Raw genomic sequence first — 20,779 nt, 5'->3', positions numbered from 1 at the left:
TGATATTAACAGAATCGTGCCTGGCTAAAAGATACACTTAAAAAGTGCAAGATAGACCAATGAATTTTAATGTAACAGGAGCATGAGAAGTTTACTAAGATAATTTGTTACCACATAATCTTTAAGAAATTAAATCTTATGTAGTGTCAAAGAATATGGACAGTTTTCAGAAAAGGCTATTTAAATACTTTTCTTTTTTCCAACTTCATATCTGTGTGAGATCTTGAATCTCTTCATAAACTTCAATCAAAGCAACATGTCATACAGATTGAATGCAAGAGCAATTGTGAGAATCCAAGTCTTCTTTTAAAATAGACTACAAATATAAAAACCAAGGTTATTTGTACTAATTTTTATTTTCCTTTAGAAAAAATCTTTCATAAAAATTAATGTATAAGTGGTGTTTTAAATAAGTTTTAATTTTTTCTCCGTTTTTCTAATATGGCAGATATCAATCATCTATATAAATAAAAGCTCTTTGGGTGCTGCCACTACCGAAAGGTTCTTTAACATGACTGCCACCATGACTTGTATTTATATGCTTATTAACTAATGCTATTTATCTGTCTCTCTTTAGCTAACCCAATTTTAATAAGATCACAAGTTCTTTTTGCTTCTAGGAAGTAAACTTTTTTTTTTTTTAATTTTTATTTATTTATGATAGTCACACAGAGAGAGAGAGAGAGGCAGAGACATAGGCAGAGGGAGAAGCAGGCTCCATGCACCGGGAGCCTGATGTGGGATTCGATCCTGGGTCTCCAGGATCGCGCCCTGGGCCAAAGGCAGGCGCCAAACCGCTGTGCCACCCAGGGATCCCTAACTTTTTTATATTAAAGAAATTATATAGTAGTTTTGTATTTTTTGTTTTTTAAAATATTCCACATTTTGAGAGTTTTAGTACTGTAACAGAACTTGGTTTTAAAAAGCCAGTGCAGTTTTCACAGTTAGTGTTTATCATTTTTCATAAATGATTATAGTAGTTTTATTTTTGGAGTATTGCATTAAATTTGAAAATATAAATGGTTCAAGTTAATAACATTAAAAATTCACTAAGTGGTGATTTTATTCAGGAAATTCCTATACTTTTACTCATTGAACTTTACTATTTGTTTGAAAGTAGGTTAGTATTTGTTTTTCCTTCCTTAAAAAGGAAATGAGTAGAGGTCATGTGTTTTTAAACTTTGGAATTATTTGCATATGCTTAGACATACTATATAGTGTCTTGGGCACAGTTTATGTTGTTACTTTCCTTATAATTGTTATTTTCACTCTCTTTCTGTTTTTTGGCGTTTTTTGTTTTGTTTTGTTTTTTGTTTTTTAGCTGAGCTGCATTTACTACTCTATTCCTTAATCCTAAAATGAATAGCAGTGATAGAGAAACCCTCCTTGGCTATTAGAAATGCAAAAAGGAATGAATGGCAAGGACCATCAAAAATGTACTTTTGGGGGGGGAATAATGTTATGAGTGCTCTAAATTTTGCTTCTAAGAAAGTAAACAAAGCAAATTTTCTTTTCACAGGCCAACAAGAAATTCTGATTATTCCATGAGATAGTACAATCAATTTATCTCTGCTTTTAGTTAATTATTTTTTATTGGTTGTGTAGTAAATATACTTAAGAACCACAAGTAAGGGAGGGTCATATAACTTTGAGTATTTTATTATAAACTGTTCTTGATCTCTATGAAAATTATATCATTTTTCTGTGATTGATGATTCAGATATGGGGAAGTACTAATACAGACAAACATTTTTGTTAATAATAGAAAATGACTTCTATAATTATACCATATCACAATTAATTTGGTTTGAAAGATTATTTTGTTTCATACCAATACTGAAATTCTAATTGTGAACCAGGAGTCTATTTGAACAAGCACCCTAGTTCAGAATTCTCTTAGGAGCAGGAGAGTAAGGTATGGAGGAGACTATAACTTGCTGTTAATTTGATGCTGTACATACATACAGGTTCTAGAATAAACCAACTTGTGGCCCTGTCTTTTGTCCCCAAATAAGCCATTATTAACATCAGGAGGAAACATTAGAAAGCTTCCCACATCTTGCTAATTATCAAAGTTGGTAGGAAAATAATTTGTTGAACTTATTTTACCAAGTTGGGTTGGTACAGTAATACTTGTATTTTAATTGTTCTAGTTATACCCTTTAGCAGTTATGTTATAGTAAACAAAAATAGTATGAGTGCTGCCTAACTGTTTAAATTTCTGGTTTTATTTGAGTGATTTTTATCTAGTTTAATAAGTATTGAATTATCCTTTTATAACTTTTCTTATTTAGTATTTTAATATATAAAATTATACATACCAAATAACAGCCTAAAAATGAATTATTCCTCGTTATTGAAATAAACTATATGTTAGAATAAATTTATATTTTTTTCAGGTATCTTTTACAGTTGCTTCTTCGAGTGATCAGAATTTGGAGGCTTAGAGATAATAAAAACTCTCATGCAAGTAGCTCAAGGGATGAGGTTGTGAACTCTTGCCTTTATTTCTAAATAATCAGTGAATTCCACTTGAAATTGGCAAAGGAATGGCACATGGTTTTCATCATTTACATTAATAGCCAAAGGCAGCGTGGTCCATTTTATTTAAAATTATGCTTAAATATAACTTAAAACTTAAAGTACACAATAGCAGTGTAATTTATTCTAAAAAAACTAAAATTGGTATAGCAAATGAAAGTTGGAATTAGGTTAAGAAAAGGTAACAGGCCTCTAGCTATAAGCAGTAAAACTGTTTATCTCTGTATCATCAGCCTATTTGGCATTAATTTAAGTTCCACTTGGAAATAATTTTGGCACCGTGATTCATAGAAGGAAAGTATCTTAAGTTTAGATTAATGGGAGGCACTGTATCAAGTGCATTCACATGCATAAAAATAAACATGGTTTCAGATTGTGGAATTGTTATTATTTTAATCACATAAGGATTTGCTTACCCAAGACCATGAGCTCTCAAAAAAATTCATAAAACTTATTTTGTTAAACTTCAGGAAACTAAAGAGTAGCTGTCTCAGACATCTTGTGACTGGAGTCATAGTGAGGATATGGTTTATAGCCATTTCTTAATTGTTTTCTTTTCCCTGTGAAGGGCTAGCCAGAGCCAAGTCGGTTCCTACAAAGACCTACTCCAATGAAGTTGTCACACTGTGGTACCGGCCACCTGATGTGCTTCTTGGTTCCTCAGAGTACTCAACACAGATTGACATGTGGTAAATACATGCATATGTTATTGTCATTTATAATTGTGAAAGAATGTAGCCATTAACACAAGGCATACTGATAGATACTTGAGTTTTAAGGCAATATTACTTTAAAGAGTGAAAACATAAGCAGTAATTAAGAGTTTTGTCACATGAGTAAGATAACATTGGTTTACCAGTTCTACCACTTACAGCCATATAGTTAGTAACCTTATTCAAATTACTGGCCTTGCCTCAGTTTCCTCATTTAAGGAAATGGGAATAGTAATATTAACTACTTTAAAAGACTGTTCTGTGGATAATGTTGAGACCAAATGAGCTAATAATACATATAAAGTACTTAGAAGAATATTTAGTACATAGTAGTTTCAAATAAAATTATTCTTGACATTTAATATTCATTAAAATCCATTTGTTCTTAAGTTGACCTAAGAATAATAAAATATCATAGCCACCTTCCTCATATCCCCTCTGATGACATTCCTTTACTCAAATACCTTTGCTGCTTTCTCCATTATCTATGGAGTAAGGTTCCATCCATCAATCTGATACTTAATGATCTCCATAAAACATCTCTAAACTATCTTTCCCAACTTACTTTGTGGGACCCAGGAAATTTAACAAAATCCCCTACCCCTGGACAAGCAGAGCAGGACTGACTATTTTGTGCTGCACCCGCCTTGTGCTGACATGCTTATTACTTAGGGCACTGCCCTACCCTAGTCAAGCCCAGGGCACACCCTAACCGGTAATCCGGCTCAGTGATAGGCCAGTTCAAATGGATACTGTAGGGTAAAATGTAATTCAGTCGGCCACCTGGACCAGAATGACTGTGCAACTTTCTGCGTATCTCATTGGCCACTGGCCCCTATAAAGTTGCTAAGCCTCTTAGTCTCGGGGTCCAAGTCCCTGCTCCGCTGTGTCGGGTATACTTGGACCCAAGCTCGAGCTTGTAAATAAACCCTCGTGTGTTTGCGTCGGTGTCGGCTCCGAGGTGGTTTCTCAGATTCGTGATCTTGGGCACAACAACTTTACACTATTCCTCTATATAAATATTCTCTTCTAGCCCAGTGGGCCACTCACCATATCTCAAAAATAACCTGGGCTTTCCCGTCTTTGCACTTGTGCTCATACCAGTCTACCCATCTGGAATGCATGCTGTGCTTCTCTGGGCCTATGAACCTTCAGAACACAGCTTTTCGTAAATCCTTCCTGAATACTACCCAGCATCCAGCGGCAATCCCTTTCTCTGAAATGTGGTCACATTTATTGAATATATAATGTAATGTTAAGTCATATACTTCTTTCTGTTGTCTTGTGTTGAACAACTATATATAATTTTGTGTAACATTTTTTAAACTTATTTTTTAAATTGCAAATACATATAATGTAAAATTTACCATTTTACCCATTTTAAATGTACAGTTCTTTGGCATTAAGTGCATCCACATTGTTGTGCAACCTTAGCGCTCCAGAACTTTTCATCTTGCAAAACTGAGACTCCATACCCATTAGACAATTCCCCATTTACTCCTCCTTCCAGCCCCTGGCAACCACTGTTCTACTTTCTTTCCCTATCAGTTTGATATTTCTAAGCATTTCATATGAGTAGAATCATATTTGTCCTTTCGTAACTGGTTTTTTTCACATAGCATAAATGTCTTTAAGTTTCATCCATGTTGTAGAGATATTTGACTTTTTTATGTCAGAATTTATTTAATTTTTAAGACTGAATAATCATTGTATATGTATGCTACATTTTGTTTATCCATCCATTGGTGGACGTATGGGTTGTTTCTACCTTTTGGCTGTAACGAGTAATGCCACTATGGACATGTGTGACAAATATGTCTTTGAAACTCTGCTTTCAGTTCTTTTGGGTATATACTTAGGAGTGGAATTTCTGGATCATATGGTAATTCTATTTTAAATTATTTTGAAGGACAACCATATTGTTTTCTATAGTGGCTCCATCATAATTTTTTATATAGCATTTTAATATGTAAAATTTTACATACAGTAGTTAGAGTGTGAGTTCTTTAATGGAAAGGACTGTCTTTTAAGTTTATTGACACAGATTCTAGAAGATAGTATTTTTTTTTTTTGTATATTTAGAATCTTTTTTTTTTTTTAATTTTTATTTATTTATGATAGTCACAGAGAGAGAGAGAGAGAGGCAGAGACACAGGCAGAGGGAGAAGCAGGCTCCATGCACCGAGAGCCCGATGTGGGATTCGATCCCGGGTCTCCAGGATCACACCCTGGGCCAAAGGCAGGCGCTAACCTGCTGCGCCACCCAGGGATCCCCTAGAAGATAGTATTCATTCACTGAATCTCTCTCCATTTTTTTTCCTTCCCACACACGTACACACTCAAAACACTCACCACCCTGCACCTGTATGTTCTGTCTCTGCTTCCTGCATAAAAACATCTTGAATCATTTGCTTCTCCCTATCCCTGTTACCCACTGTCTAAGACATAATAGGCATTAAATCACCATTAGTTATTGGCGGTGTTTTTTTTCAAAGATCATACAAAGGAGAGCTAGAATTTTTAAGGCAGGGTGGAGGAACTGAGATGGAGGAATGGATATAGCAATATGGAAGTTGAGACAAATAGGATACATGTTAACAAATTAGCTGGAGCTGAAAAAAAATCTGCGGGAGGTTTTTCTAGCAGGTAAATACAAAATTCTCCATCTTGAGAGGCAATCTTAAGGAAAAGAGAATTGTCCTTCATAACAGGTAAATGGCTTACTCATCTTTTTTTTATGATGTATCTTAAAGGGGTGTTGGTTGCATTTTCTTTGAAATGGCTTCTGGAAGACCTCTGTTTCCAGGATCAACTGTGGAAGATGAACTGCACTTAATTTTCCGACTGCTAGGTAACAGAAATATTTTCCCAGTAATTTGTTTTCTGCAATTGTGACTAGCTAGATAAGACTATATATTTTTTAAAAATATATCCAAAAATTTGGTACTGAAACTAACATAAATAGCTGTTTTAAGAATTATAATTAGTTGGCACCTGACTGACTCAGTCATGGGGCTTGTGACTCTTGATCTCTGAGTTGTGAATTTGAGCCTCATGTTGTATATAGAAATTACTTAAAAATAAAATCTTTAAAAGAAAAACTGATTAAGGAAAATTGTAGTCCTAAAGATTGAGCATTCTATGTGACTTCTTTTCATTTACTGAGTTCTGCCTTTGTATTAAAAATTGTATGGAAGGACAGAGAAGAGAAATATTATTGAAAATTGGTCTGTAGCATATTATTAGGAAATAATTCTAGGTTAGGTGTTAGTTAGGCATCATTTTTAAGGCTTATCGTGTAATCCCAAAAAAAGTAGATATGTGTTTACTAATTCTTTCATTTTGCTTTCAGTTGAAATAGTCAAATCATCTACTAAATGTGAATTATTCTTTAAGACATTTTCTTAGTTCTCCTTATTTATATATATTTGTATGTATGTAAATTTGTATGTATTTACAAATACAAAATTTTTTTTTTTCGATTCAGGGACACCATCTCAGGAAACTTGGCCAGGTGTTTCTTCAAATGATGAGTTCAAGAACTACAACTTTCCAAAATACAAACCACAGCCTCTCATTAACCATGCACCCAGGTACTTTTTTCTTTTTCTTTAAATCAAAGGGAGAAAAACCCACATGATTCTTTCCAGTCTCTTAAAGCATTAGCCATAGTAAGGATTCAGGGAAAAATATAAAATACACGTACAAAGTTCTTAAATATTTTAGGATCTGATTTAAATGAATTTCTTCCTTTTGTCAGATTAATTTTATAATTCAGAGACCAAGATATGTAAATCAAAGAATTGAGCTCCTTATATGAATATAGAACATCCATATTAGAATTCTAGAGTTTATGTAGATTGTTCCCTTTATCTGAAAGAAGACATTGGTTAATGCCATCCTCAGTACCATGAAGACCACAATGAAGTTTTTGTTTTGCTTCCTACAGTATTATTCTGTATTTACTTATAAAAACCTAAGAAAGTGTTATAGTAAAATCTTGACTCTGACACAAGATGACTTGTCAGTATTTGGCCAGTGTTAATGATGTGATTTGTATTTGAAGAATGTAAACTCTTTCTGACCTCTTATGTCCTAAATGTTGGCCATTTCATTAAAGTTTCTCAACTCTACCCCCAGATCTATTTAATACTGGCATTAAAATTTCAGTCAGAACGTTTCTACTTATGGAATTATTACGTTTTCAGTAAGTAACATAGAATAACTGACCCCTTCTATTTTTTCACATTTCCTTAAAAAAATAAAAGAGTACACCCAGATACCAAATAAGGTCAGTGTTTGTTTTAATAAAAAGCCATTCACATTGCTTACAACATAACACACTTGGCTGTAGTTCCATTTATTCTCAAGCTAGAGAGAGTAGGAAAAATAGTTCTGATACAAAAATATTTTTTAAAGTATTTATGTGAATTGATGTTCTTATTGTTACTATAGCAACTAATAACATTCTAAGTAGACTTTCTTAGGAAAATAATACTATGTGCAGGGCTTTTTATGTGTGTCTCTTCCTTCTAAGTAGCATAAATCCTATTTTTGTGATTTTTATGTTGCTTGCTATTATGGTGTCCAGTGCAGAAGGTCAAGCTCTTCTTTAAAGCAGGTTCTCCATGACCTTAGCCTCTAGTTTGTGCCCAAGGAGCTCTGGATATTTGCCAGAATGGCAAACTACAAAGGAACAGAACAGCCTAGAAAATGTCTAGGCCACAGCATCCCCAGTATCTACTAAGAGCACTTGAGAAAATGTCTCTTTATTCATTATCATGCTTTTGACAGTGAAAAGGAATGCAAAATAGAACCTATAATTTCTGATCAAGAGATTATCCCATTAAAATAGTCCCTCAACCTTCTATTGCTTATTAAGTGAATTTCATCACTATAAATGACTACCTCATTGATTTTGTAGCCCTAGTTTTTAATTATGTTTTATGATGTCATTGTGGCATATTTAAATTGAACTTTATAGCTTCTATAGTAGACTGCCCTGTAAAAATGTGTTGAATGAGTCATCTGTGTTTATTGTGAACCACAGTGATGCATGTGGGGCCACTTGCCTCTTTATTTTCACCTATACAATGAGAAAATGATGCTTCTATAGCTTGTGTGTAGTGGAACACTGAAAATGATACACTTAAGTAATAGAGGTTACTTTGAGATAGAGTGGTGATTTTAAAAATTTCTTTAATTTTCTAATTTGTTTTTCATTATTGAAAATTTGAGTCAAAGCCCGTTTTTTTATAGTTTCTTCTTAAACAAGTGGCAGGGTAAGTCTTTTAAGGATAAAACAGATTTGAGTCTGTTTGAAAGCAACAAGAGTGGCTATTTTAGAGCACTTGAAGTTAGCAGATTAAGACACTTGGAAAATAGTTATATTTGAGAAGTTGCTGTCAACTGAGATAAAAGAATAAATTGCCACTTGTTTTTTGTTGTTTTTAGGTTAGACTCTGAGGGAATAGAGTTAATAACAAAGTTTCTTCAGGTAAGTTACATCTTACTTTGTAATCACTAAGCCTCAGTTTCTCTGCATCTGTAGAATGGGATAAATAATGCTTTGCTTAAATATTTGTCAAGACGATTTTTTTTAAGATTTTATTTATTTGAGAGGTAGAGGTAGCGAAAGAGCACATGAGCAGGGGACAGAGGAAGAAGCATATTCCCCTCTGAGCAGGAGCCCAACATGGGGCTCAATCCCAGGACCCTGGGATCATGACCTGAGCCGAAGGCAGATGCTTGACCGACTGAGCCATGCTGGTGCCCCTTGTCATGACATTAAATAAGATTATTTATGGTAGTATCTGGCATGCTTAAGGCATATGCTTAAGTAAAATAAGAATAAATGATGGTTTCTCTTAATGTGTATAGGTCTCTCATTGTGACCTAGAACAATATGAGGTAGTCCCCTTCTGGCATTGATCAACTATGTCCAGGCCATATTCTCTGCAATTCCTGTTCTCTTAAGTTCTTTTTCTTTTCCTTATACCTAGAGCCTTATAGGCTGCTGCACCTACAAATATCTTCTATTCAAAGCAGGAAGAAGAGAGGATAAGGGTGTCAGCCATAATAGTCCTCTTGTATCTGGAAAGCAAAGCTTTTCCAGAAACCCCTACAAAGTTTCTTCCTAAGTCTTGGTCATCAAAACATTAATTGTAAAAGAGGTTGGGAATTGGGGAGCAAGATTGCCATAATTAGTCTAAATTTGGTAAAATCATGATTCATCATTGATATGTTGAATTTGGAAGCATGGACACCTTAAATAGATTATCTCATCAAGGAAAAAAATGGGATCCTAATAGGTAATTTAATAGTATCTGTCCTGGAGTGGCTGCACCAGCTTACATTCCCACCAACATTCCTCATCCTCACCAACATCTCTCATTTCTTGACTTTTAATTTTAGCCATTTTGACTGGTGTGACGTGGTATCTCATTGTGGTTTTGAATTGTATTTCCCTGGTGTTGAGTGATGTTGAGCATTTTTTCATGTGTCTGTTGGCCATTTGTATGTCTTCTTTGGAGAAATATCTGTTCATGTCTTCTGCCCATTTCTTGACTGGATTATTTGTCCTTTGAGTGTTGAGTTTGATAAGTCTTTAATAGATTTTGGATACTAGCCCTTTATCTGATGTGTCATTTGCAAATATGTTCTCCCATTCTGTTGGTTGCCTTTTGGTTTTGTTGACTGTTTCCTTTGCTGTGCAAAAGCTTTTTATCTTGATGAAGTCTCAGTAGTTCATTTTTGCTTTTGTTTCCCTTGCCTTTGGAGATATGTCTAGCCAGAAGTTACTGCAGATGAGGTGGAAGAGGTTGCTGCCTGTGTTCTCTAGGATTTTGATGGATTCCCCTCTCACATCTAGGTCTTTCATCCATTTTGAGTCTATTTTTGTGTGTGGTGTGAAGGAATGGTCCAGTTTCATTCTTCTGCATGTGACTGTCCAATTTTCCCAATACCATTTGTTGAAGGGACTGTCTTTTTTCCATTGGATATTCTTTCCTGCTTTGTCAAAGATTAGTTGACCATAGAGTTGAGGGTCCACTTCTGGGTTCTCTGTTCTTTTCCATTGATCTATGTGTCTGTTTTTGTGCCAGTACCTTACTGTCTTGATGATTACAGCTTTGTAATAGAGCTTGAAGCCAGGAGTTGTGATGCCACCAGTTTGGGTTTTCTTTTTCAGCATTCCTTTGGCTATTCAGGGTCTTTTCTGGTTCCATACAAATTTTAGGATTATTTGTCCCAACTCCGTGAAATAAGTTGATGGTATTTTGATAGGGATTGCACTGAATGTATAGATTGCTCTAAGTAGCATAGACATTTTAACAATATTTGTTCTTCCAATCCATAAGCATGGAATGTTTTCCCATTTCTTTGTGTCTTCCTCAGTCTCTTTCATGAATGTTCTTTAGTTTTCTGAGTACAGATCTTTTGCCTCTTTGGTTAGGTTTATTCCTAGGTATCTTAATGGTTTTGGGTGCAATTTTAAATGGGATTGACTCCTTAATTTTTCTTTCTTCTGTCTCATTGTTAGTGTATAGAATTGCAACTGATTTTTGTGCATTGATTTTATATCCTGCTACTTTGCTGAATTCCTGTATGAGTTCTAGCAATTTTGGGGTGGAGTCTTGTTTTTTGTTTTGTTTTTTTAAAGATTTTATTTATTTACTCATGGGAGACACAGAGAGGCAGAGGCATAGGCAGTGGGAGGAGCAGGCTCCCTGTGGGGAGCTCAATACAGGACTTGATCCCAGGACCCCAGGATCACAGCCTGAGCCAAAGGCAGATGCTCAACCACTGAGCTACCCACGTGTCCCTCTTTTGGGTTTTCCATATAGAGTATCACATCATCTGTAAATCACAAAGAGATACCTCCTCACACCAGTCAGAATGGCTAAATTAACAAGTCAGGAAACAACAGATGTTGGCAAGGATACAGAAAAAGGAGAACTCATACACAGTTGGTGGGAATGCAAGCTGGGGCAGCCACTCTGGAAAGCAGTATGGAGGTTCCTCCAAAAGTTGAGAATAGAACTATCCTACCCTAAAGATACAAATGTAGTGCACATGCACCCCAATGTTTATAGCAGCAATGTCCGCAATCCCCAAACTATGAAAAAAGCCTAGGTGTCCATCAACAGATGAATGGATAAAGAAGATGTGATCTAGATATACAATGGAATACTACTCAGCCATCAAAAAAGAAATCTTGCTATTTTCAATGATGTGGATGGAACCAGAGGATTTTTTTTATAATAAATTTAGTTTTTATTGGTGTTCAATTTACCAACATACAGAATAACACCCATTGCTCATCCCGTCAAGTGCCCCGCTCAGTGCCCGTCACCCATTCACCCCCATCCCCCGCCCTCCTCCCCTTCCACCACCCCTAGTTCATTTCCCAGAGTTAGGAGTCTTTATGTTCTGTCTTCCTTTCTGATATTTCGCACACATTTCTTCTCCCTTCCCTTATATTCCCTTTCACTATTATTTATATTTCCCAAATGAATGAGAACATACAATGTTTGTCCTTCTCTGATTGACTTATTTCACTCAGCATAATACCTTCCAGTTCCATCCACGTTGAAGCAAATGGTGGGTATTTGTCGTTCCTTTTATTTTTTTTTTAATTTTTATTTATTTATGATAGTCACACAGAGAGAGAGAGAGAGAGAGGCAGAGACACAGGCAGAGGGAGAAGCAGGCTCCATGCACCGGGAGCCCGACGTGAGATTCGATCCCGGGTCTCCAGGATCGCGCCCTGGGCCAAAGGCAGGCGCCAAACCGCTGTGCCACCCAGGGATCCCGTATTTGTCATTTCTAAAGGCTGAGTAACATTCCATTGTATAGATAAACCACATCTTCTTTATCCATTCATCTTTCGATGGACACCGAGGCTCCTTCCACAGTTTGGCTATTGTGGACATTGCTGCTATAAACATCGGGGTACAGGTGTCCCGGCGTTTCATTGCATCTGAATCTTTGGGGTAAATCGAACCAGAGGATATTATGCTAAGCGAAATAAGCCAGAGAAAGACAATTATCATATGACCTCACTCATATGTGGAATTTAAGAAACAAAACAGAGGATTATACAAGAAGAGAAGAAAAAAATAAGACAGAGAGGGAGACAACGATAAGAGACTCTTAATCCTAAGAAACAAACTGAGGGTTGCTGGAGGGGAGGCAGGTGGGAGATGGGGTAACTGGTGATGAACATTGAGGGCACGTGATATAATGCACACTTATTATTATATAAGACTGAAGAATCACTGACCTCTACCTCTGAAACCAGTAATACGTTTTATGTTAATTAATTAACTTAAATAAAATTTTTAAAAAATACCAAAAGAGACACATCTCTCCTAAAAGTATTGGATGTATTTCCAATGATCCTTTGGTGCTCATGAGGAAAAGTAACACCAAAAGTCAGATATTTTAATTTTTTAAAAAATTCAGAAATACAGGGAATCTGAATTTTTAGTGAAGATCCAACTTCATCTTGGAAATTTGGAACTGAGATATATGGTCATTACTACATAATCTCAATAGCAACTCACATTAAAATACATCTGTATTCTCCAAGTTGGTTCTTAAAAAGCAGTCACTATATTACAGATTTTCAAGATACAAGTAGCTCTAAATGCTAATCTGCCTCCCCTCATAATGTTTAGAGAAAAAGTTAATGAAGCAGTTCTTTGCTTTTTCGCAGTACGAATCTAAGAAAAGGGTTTCAGCAGAAGAGGCCATGAAACATGTATATTTTCGAAGTCTGGGACCAAGAATACATACTTTACCTGAAAGTAAGAGAAAATCTAAAGTCCCTTCCCCCCTTTTCATTTGTCTAGTGTTAGAGACTGGGGTGAATTAAGGGTTTAGGAAGAGATTGTTGTTAGTTTTTAAGCATAAAATTTTAGTCTTTATGTAACCAGATTAGAAGTCCTTGAAGGGAAGTGTGTCTTATTTGCATATGTTTTCATTTCTTTTTCTTTAAGATGTATTTATTTATTTTAGAGAGAGAGTGTGTGTGAGAACATGCCCACGCAAGTAGCAGGAGGGGCAGAGGGAGAGTCTTCAAGCAGACTTGCTGCTGAGCACAGAGCCTGACGTGGGGCTCAGAGTGGGGCTTACCCCCTACAACCTAGTAACCTGGAGTAATTGATCCAAACTGAAACAAGAGTTGGATGCCCAACTGACTGAGCCACCTAGGCACCCCTTAACTTGTTTAACACTGAGCACATTGCCTCTGCTCTGTAAGAAATCAATAGTACTTAGGCATGGGTTATTAATCTTATTGGACTTAAATTAGAAAATGCCATCTGATGATAAACATTGTCATTAGGTCCAGTCTGGATTGCTTAGATTCAGAGTTTCTAAAAATGGATTTTTAGGCAAAAAGTAATGAAGCACAACCAAAACCTAAAATTGTTTTCTTGTGAAAGTAGATTTCCTTTTCAAGATATAAAGATGATTTTTCTTTGCTGTGGTCACTCTGACTTTACTATCCTCATGACAGTGGTGAGTGTATTGTCGGTCACTAAAAGAGCTGATTTCTCATGTCTAATTGCTTCATTTTAAAAGATTACCCCAACATTTCACTTTAAAACAGAGTAAGGTGAATGGGGAATTAGAATATTTAGGAACTGAGATTCCAAAAGCTTTCATTAATTTCCCATTCTCATTTACAAATAAATAACTGATTCATTGACGTTTACTAATTGGAATCAAGAATCCTTAAGACTTTTCATTTATTGGTTATTTTTTAATAGACTACCTCTCTGGCAGAGATTAGAAATAAGAAAATTGAATTACAAGATGATATTTACATTTCATTATTAATACCAAGTTTTATAGTGTGAGGTAGGCAATTGTGGTTGTGTACAAACCTGTTGATTTTTTTCTGGAAATCTGAGGGTATTTTGAGGCCCTGATACCTTCATGCCATTTTAAGGAGGCAGATAAAAGGACAGAGAATAAAAATCAAATACCTCTTGATTACATCTCCCAACCCCATTAAGTCCTGGAAAGAGACAGGGTCTATTCTCTATATGTACATATTTGAGGAGAAACATGACATTGGAAGCATGATTCAAAGCAGAGTTGTGGGGGAAAGGTTCTGAGGGGCGATTATTTTGTTTGATTTTCTTCTCAAAACATTGGGACAAAGGGGAAGATAGTTCAGTAGGGCTATAATCTTATAAATGTTGAATCAATATACATTTTTAAACATTTTGTCTATAGTTATGTTTGTTTTAATAATGTTAGACCTTCACCTGATAGTTTTTGTCTATGCATTTTAGGTGTATCAATATTCAGTTTGAAAGAGATTCAGTTGCAAAAGGACCCGGGTTTTCGAAATTCTTCTTATCCAGAGACAGGTGTGTTTGTCATAAACCATTTCACGTGTCGATCATGAAATTTTGCGTGGAACCAAGTTTTTGGTTTATAAATTGATCAGTAAAATTATTGATGTATAAACCAATGTACAGTGCATTCCACAACTGTATGTTTAGCATTGCACGTACTCACTTTTCTGTATGATGTGGGCAGCTCAGTAATTCTTCAGAGAGAAATCTGACTCAGTCAAGTCAGGGATCCTGAAAGCTGCAGATGGCACAAAGACCTTTTACAAGTGGCCTGGCTTGATCACTGCACACGCCATCCCTGGTACCTGAGGCAGAAGACACATCTTGTGCTTCCCTAGTCATCAGGTTCATCACTTCGAAGCATAGAAGCTATAGACTGACCCCATCAACAAAAGGGTCATTTCAGACAGTGCTGATCACTCTTATCGTGGAACATTAGTTTTTGCTGGTGGGACCATTAGCTTCCTAGAGTCACCAAATACTGTATGTGGGATAAAACTGAACTTTGAACTGCCTCATAAAATGACTTTATATTTTAGGACATGGGAAGAACAGAAGACAGAGCATGCTCTTTTAAGTCTGATAAAATGGTTTCAAGCCCAGCCCCCAGCCTTTCTTATCAATCAAGGACTCAGATCTGAAGGCAAATTATTTCTTTTGGTGGACTTGGAATCTCCGTTTGTCTGCACTGTCCTCTTCACAGTGGAGTCTTTTTATTTCAGACCTACAGATTGTTTTTATATTTGTTGTCACAGTGTGACAATTTTTTTGTACAGTTGGTTTTAAGGTCTTCTCTGCCATTAGAGCCAGTAGGTTACAGCTATTGATGTAACTGTAGCTGCAATTTTTGTGCAGGACTGAGAAACACAGTGCATTATTTATTGCGGAATCATTGCTGCTAAATAACTACTGTCTGTTTATTTAACACAACAGTTAAATGCCTGAAGAAGTTGCAGTGGCTTTATTAGATGTGAATGCATCTGTTTCTCCTCACGAATTGTTTTACTGCTGCATTTCTTGTTTGTTTTTAAAATTAAACTGCAGTGTTTCCTGGAATGTAAATTTAGCTTTGCTTAACAGTAAAATAAGTGAGCCATCTTGAACACTCTAAGTTCATGCTGTATAATTTTTTATTGAACATCAGCAAGTAGAGTAGCTAAGAAATTGATGAGCACATTTATGTTTAGGAAAGCATGTGATGCAGAAGTTGATTCAAGCAAGTGAATACCTTGACATTATGGGGATCTTACCTTAGATACCAGTGAATTAAAGAACCAAAATTATTTATTTTTACCTTTCCTCATTTTAGAAATATTTACTGCATATTATTGGATATGTGTATACTAATACACTTACCTATTTTACATTGTGCTTTAATTTAGTTAAAAGTAAACCATACAAGTCCAGTGAAATATGTGAGGTCTTGTTTCATCTTAAACACAATTCTTTTATTAGAAGGGATGATACTTCTTTGGGGAGCCATTTATTTCATTTGGGGGGGAGCTGTGTATGTGTATGTTTTAATAACATTCACTTGGAATCAGCTAAAAGCTGTAATATGTCTTTGAAATGAGCCATGTTAAAAACAAATGAGAGAAATGAGAACTTAGAGGATTGTTTTGAAGCATTGTAGGTATTAATGTGTTTATCAGAGATAGTAAATATTACAGTTTCAATTATGCATCTCTTTGAACATCATAAACACACCTTGGTGTTGGTAAGTGTTTTAAGCATTTGTGTTAACTTTTAAGGACTATTTGTTTATTTAGTGCATCTTACAAACTACAACTCTTAATTGGTATATTTTGAAATGGTCATGTAAATTTTTGGCTTATATATCATGAAAATAATCATAACTTAATATTTTTTTCCTGATATTCACTGTAAAACATTCAGGGGTCCTACCATTTCTGTTCAGGAAATCTTGTAGTTTATTGTTATTTAACAGTATTAAGTGAATTTTTGTATATTTCATTTTAACTTTATTTGTGAATAGTGATTGTGGCATGTTTGGGTGTTATTTTAATATTTCATGATACAGAAATTTTAATTTTTAAAAAAATTTTCTGGAAGAAACAGATTCATGTGTAATGGTGAATATTGGACCACTACTGCTTTTCACATTTGTAAATTGGTTTTCTGTTAAACCCTGTAGCCTAACAAACTGCTGTTATTTCTAACTGACAGACATGTATTAATATTGTACTTTGAAGGCTATAAATATTATGTGGAAATTCCTCCATTTTGTTTTGAAATTTATAATAACAAGATCTTCATGTTGTTAAAATGTGGTTTTGTTGAGTCACAGTTCTTTCTGGGGGAAGAAGGCCGTGCAGGATGGGGTCATTTTCTTCTATGGGTTTCATTTTACGATGATGAAGTCTCGCTGTGCCAGTAATGATATTTAATTTATATTTGTGCTAGCCATTCATTTAGTAATCTCTGCTGTAATTTTATAGAATAGTACTCGATTATAAAGCTGTCAGATTTTTCATTTCATAAGTTATATAAATGATTTGCAAATTTCATATAGTTATCCATGTTTGATATTCTTGCATATAAAAGATGAAGAAATATATCCAGTAGTTATATAAAATTCTTCCTAGGAAGTCCTAGGGATGTTTCTTCATTTTATTAAGGAATTCGATATTTTTTTTGATACTTGAGCACCACAATTCAGATCCTGAAAATTTTGTAATGAAGAGAAATGAAGCTCAAAAATTTTAAACCTTGAACCCTTACAATTCATCTTAAACTGACGTGGTTTTAAAGGTAAGAGAGGATGTGTTTTTTGTTTTCCTTCCGAGTGATGTTGTTAACACACATTAACTACATCACTCTAGGTGTATAGAAGTGGCTCCACTCCTATCTGATGCTTTATTATATTTCAAAGACTACTTGTTAACATGATCTGTCTTTTTGGATCCAGGACAATTCATAAGGTGGATCCAAAGCATTTTGTATGCTTCTGTATTTAATATTTTTTTTAATCTGCCATTTTTACCCATTGTAAGTATACAGTTTAGTGGCATTAGAGTATTGTACAGCAGTTACCACTATCTTTTACCAAAATTTTTCATCTCCAAACAGAAATTCTACACCCATTAAGAAATCCTCCCTCATTTCCCCCTCCCTACAGCTTCTGGTAACCTCTGATGTGTAGTCATAACTCATTTTGCTGTGCTGCACTTTATCGTGCTTTGCAGATACTGTGTTTTGTTTTGTTTTGTTTTTAATAAATTGAAGGTTTGTAGCAACCCTGCCAGTGCCATTTTTCCAACTGCATTTGTTCACTCCATGTCTTGGCATCACATTTTGGTATTTCTCAAAGTATTTAGAATTGTATTATTATATTTGTCATGGTGATTCGTGATTAGTGATCCTTGATATTACCACTGTAATTGTTTTGGGGATGCCACAAATCACACCCATGCGAGACAATGAGCTTAATTGATAAATGTTATTAGGTGTTCTGAATGCTCCACCAACAGGTTATTCTCCCAGTACTGAAATTAGGCCAATTAATAACCCTACGATGGCCTATAATTGTTCAAGTGATAAGAGTCACACATGTCTGAGTTTAAAGTAAAGCTAGAAATGATTTAAGCTTAATTGGGAAGGCATGTCAAAAGCTAGCATAGGCTGAAAGCTAGGCCTCTTGCTCCAATCAGCCAAGCTGTGAATGCAAAGGAACAGTCTAGTGAACACATAAATGATAAAGTGAAACAACCTTATTGCTGATACAGAGAAAGTTTTATTGGTCTGGGTAGAAGGTCAGATCAGCCACAACATTCCCTTAAGCCAAATCTGATCCAGAACAAAGCCCTATCTCTCTTCAGTTCTTTGAAGGCTTACAGAGGTAAAGAAGCTGCAGAAGAAAAGTTTGAAGCTGAGGTTGGTTCATGAGGTTAAAGGAAAGATGTCTGCCTAACAAAAGTGTAAGTTATCCAGATGATCTAGCAAAGATAATTAATGAAAATGGCTACCTTAAACAGAGTTTTAATGTTGGCAGAATAACTTTCTCTTGGAAGAAGATGCCGTCTGGATCTCAAAGCGAGAGAAAGAAGTCAGTGCCTACCTTCAAAAGATTGACTGAGTTACAGTCGGTTGAGCACCTGACTCTTGATTTTTGGCTCAGGTTATGATGATCTCAGGGATGTGGGATTGAGCCCTGTGTTGGGCTCCACACTTGGCAGAGAGTCTGCTTCTCCCTTTCTCCCTCTCCCCCTCTCCTTTCTCTCCCTCTGGCTCCCTCTCTGCCTCTCCCTTCCCACTCCTACACTCTCTGAAATAAATAAATCTTTTTTTAAAAAAAGAACAGACTGGGCAGCCCAGGTGGCTCAGCAGTTTAGCACCACCTTCAGCCCAGGGCATGATCCTGGAGACCCAGGATCGAGTCCCACGTTGGGCTTCCTGCATGGAGCCTGCTTCTCCCTCTGCCTGTGTCTCTGCCTCTCTCTCTCTGTGTGTGTCTGTCATGAATAAATATATAAAATCTTTAAAAAAAAAAAAAAAGAACAGACTTACTCTCTTATTAGAGACTAATGCAGGTGATGACTAGAAGTTGAAGCCAGTGCTCATTGACCATACTGAAAACCCTAAGGCCCTTAAGAAATATGCTAAATCTACTCTCCCTGTGCTGTCAATGGAACAACAAAACCTGGATGACAGCACATCTCTTTATAGTATGATTTACTGAATATTTCAAGCTTACTGTTCAGAAAAAAGATTTTCAAAATACTGTTCATTGGCAATGCACCTGATCACCCAGGAGCTCAGATGGAGAGGGACAATCAACACTAATCTTGTTTTCATTCTTGCTAACACAATATCTGCTCTGGAGCCCATAGATCAAGGAGTAGTTTTGACTTTCAAGTCTTATTCTTTTTTTTTTTTTTTTTTTTAAAGATTTTATTTATTTATTCATGATAGACATAGAGAGAGAGAGAGAGAGGCAGAGACACAGGCAGAGGGAGAAGCAGGCAACATGCCAGGAGCCTGACGTGGGCTCTATCCGGAGACTCCAAGATCACGCCCTGGGCCAAAGGCAGGCGCCAAACCGCCAGGCCACCCAGGGATCCCTCAAGTCTTATTCTTTAAGAAATAAGTCTCATAAGGCTATAGCTGCCATAGTGATTCCTCTGATGAATCTGGGCAAAGCAAATCAAAAACCTTTTGGAAAGGATTCACCATTCTAGGTGCCATTAAGAACATGTATGAATCATGGGGAGAGGTCAGAATATCAACATTAACAGGAGTTTGGAAGAAGCTGATTTCAAGACTTCAGCGGAAGAAGTAACTGCAGATGTGGTGGATGTAGCAAGGGAACTAGAATTAGAAGTGGACCCTGAAAATGTGGCTGAATTACTGCACTTCCATGATAAAACTTTTAATGATGAGAAGTTACTTCTTAGGGATGAACAGTGGTTTCTTGAGATGCAATCAACTCCTGGTGAAGATGCCATGAAGATTGTTGAAATGACAACAAAGGATTTAGAATATCATCACATAAACTTAGTTGGTAAAACATCAGGGTTTAAGAGTACTCCAATTTTGAAATAAGTTCTATGGGTAAATGCTATCAAACAGCATGAAAGGACCCTTCCATTGTTGCAGCAGACTTCATTGTTGTCTTATTTTAAGAAATTGCCACAGCCACTCCAGCCTTCTACAAGCAACCACCACCCTGCTCAGTCAGCAGCAATCAACATGAAGGCAAGACTCTCCAAGAGTAAAAGGACCATGACACATTTAAATCTCAGATGGGTTATCATTTTTTTTAACAAAGTGTTTTTTAACAAAAATATGTACTTTATTAGACATAATGCTATTGCACACTTAATAGCCTGCAGTATAGCATAATTTTTATATGCACTAGAAAGCCAAGAAATGCACTTGACTCGCCTCATTGTGGTATTTGCTTTATTGCAGTGGTCTGAAACTGAACCTGCAATATCTCCAAGGTATGCCTGTAATTTTTTTAAATTTTCATTTATTAAGTATATCTCTACACCCACATGAGGCTTGAAATCACAACCCTGAGATTGAGTCGCATACCTTTCCGACTGAGCCAGCCAGGCACCCCTTGTATGCCTGTACTTTCTGTGTCTGAATTTGCCTATTGTAGATATTTCATATACGTAGAGTCATAGC

General features: G+C 35.9%; 1 protein-coding gene across 2 annotated transcripts in view; it reads left to right on the top strand.

The window, feature by feature from the left end:
- CDK17 (cyclin dependent kinase 17) overlaps positions 1 to 16,913 on the top strand; it is a 109,979-nt gene extending 93,066 nt beyond the window's left edge. Inside the window, exons 11-17 of one of the 2 annotated variants that reach the window (XM_038558706.1) lie at positions 3,110 to 3,230; positions 6,008 to 6,105; positions 6,742 to 6,847; positions 8,709 to 8,751; positions 12,973 to 13,063; positions 14,561 to 14,638; positions 14,811 to 16,913. In XM_038558706.1, the coding sequence (XP_038414634.1) occupies positions 3,110 to 3,230; positions 6,008 to 6,105; positions 6,742 to 6,847; positions 8,709 to 8,751; positions 12,973 to 13,063; positions 14,561 to 14,638; positions 14,811 to 14,818 (545 nt within the window). In that variant the 3' untranslated portion in view covers positions 14,819 to 16,913. The remainder of the gene's footprint in view (positions 1 to 3,109; positions 3,231 to 6,007; positions 6,106 to 6,741; positions 6,848 to 8,708; positions 8,752 to 12,972; positions 13,064 to 14,560; positions 14,639 to 14,810) is intronic. The other variant, XM_038558705.1, reaches the window with a different exon arrangement.
- Positions 16,914 to 20,779: the final 3,866 nt, after the last annotated feature.

The sequence above is a fragment of the Canis lupus genome, chromosome 15, assembly GCF_011100685.1.
Source record: "Canis lupus familiaris isolate Mischka breed German Shepherd chromosome 15, alternate assembly UU_Cfam_GSD_1.0, whole genome shotgun sequence".
Taxonomy (NCBI): domain Eukaryota; kingdom Metazoa; phylum Chordata; class Mammalia; order Carnivora; family Canidae; genus Canis; species Canis lupus.
Note: the sequence above shows the minus strand (reverse complement) of the source record. Positions and strands in the feature narration are given on the sequence as shown.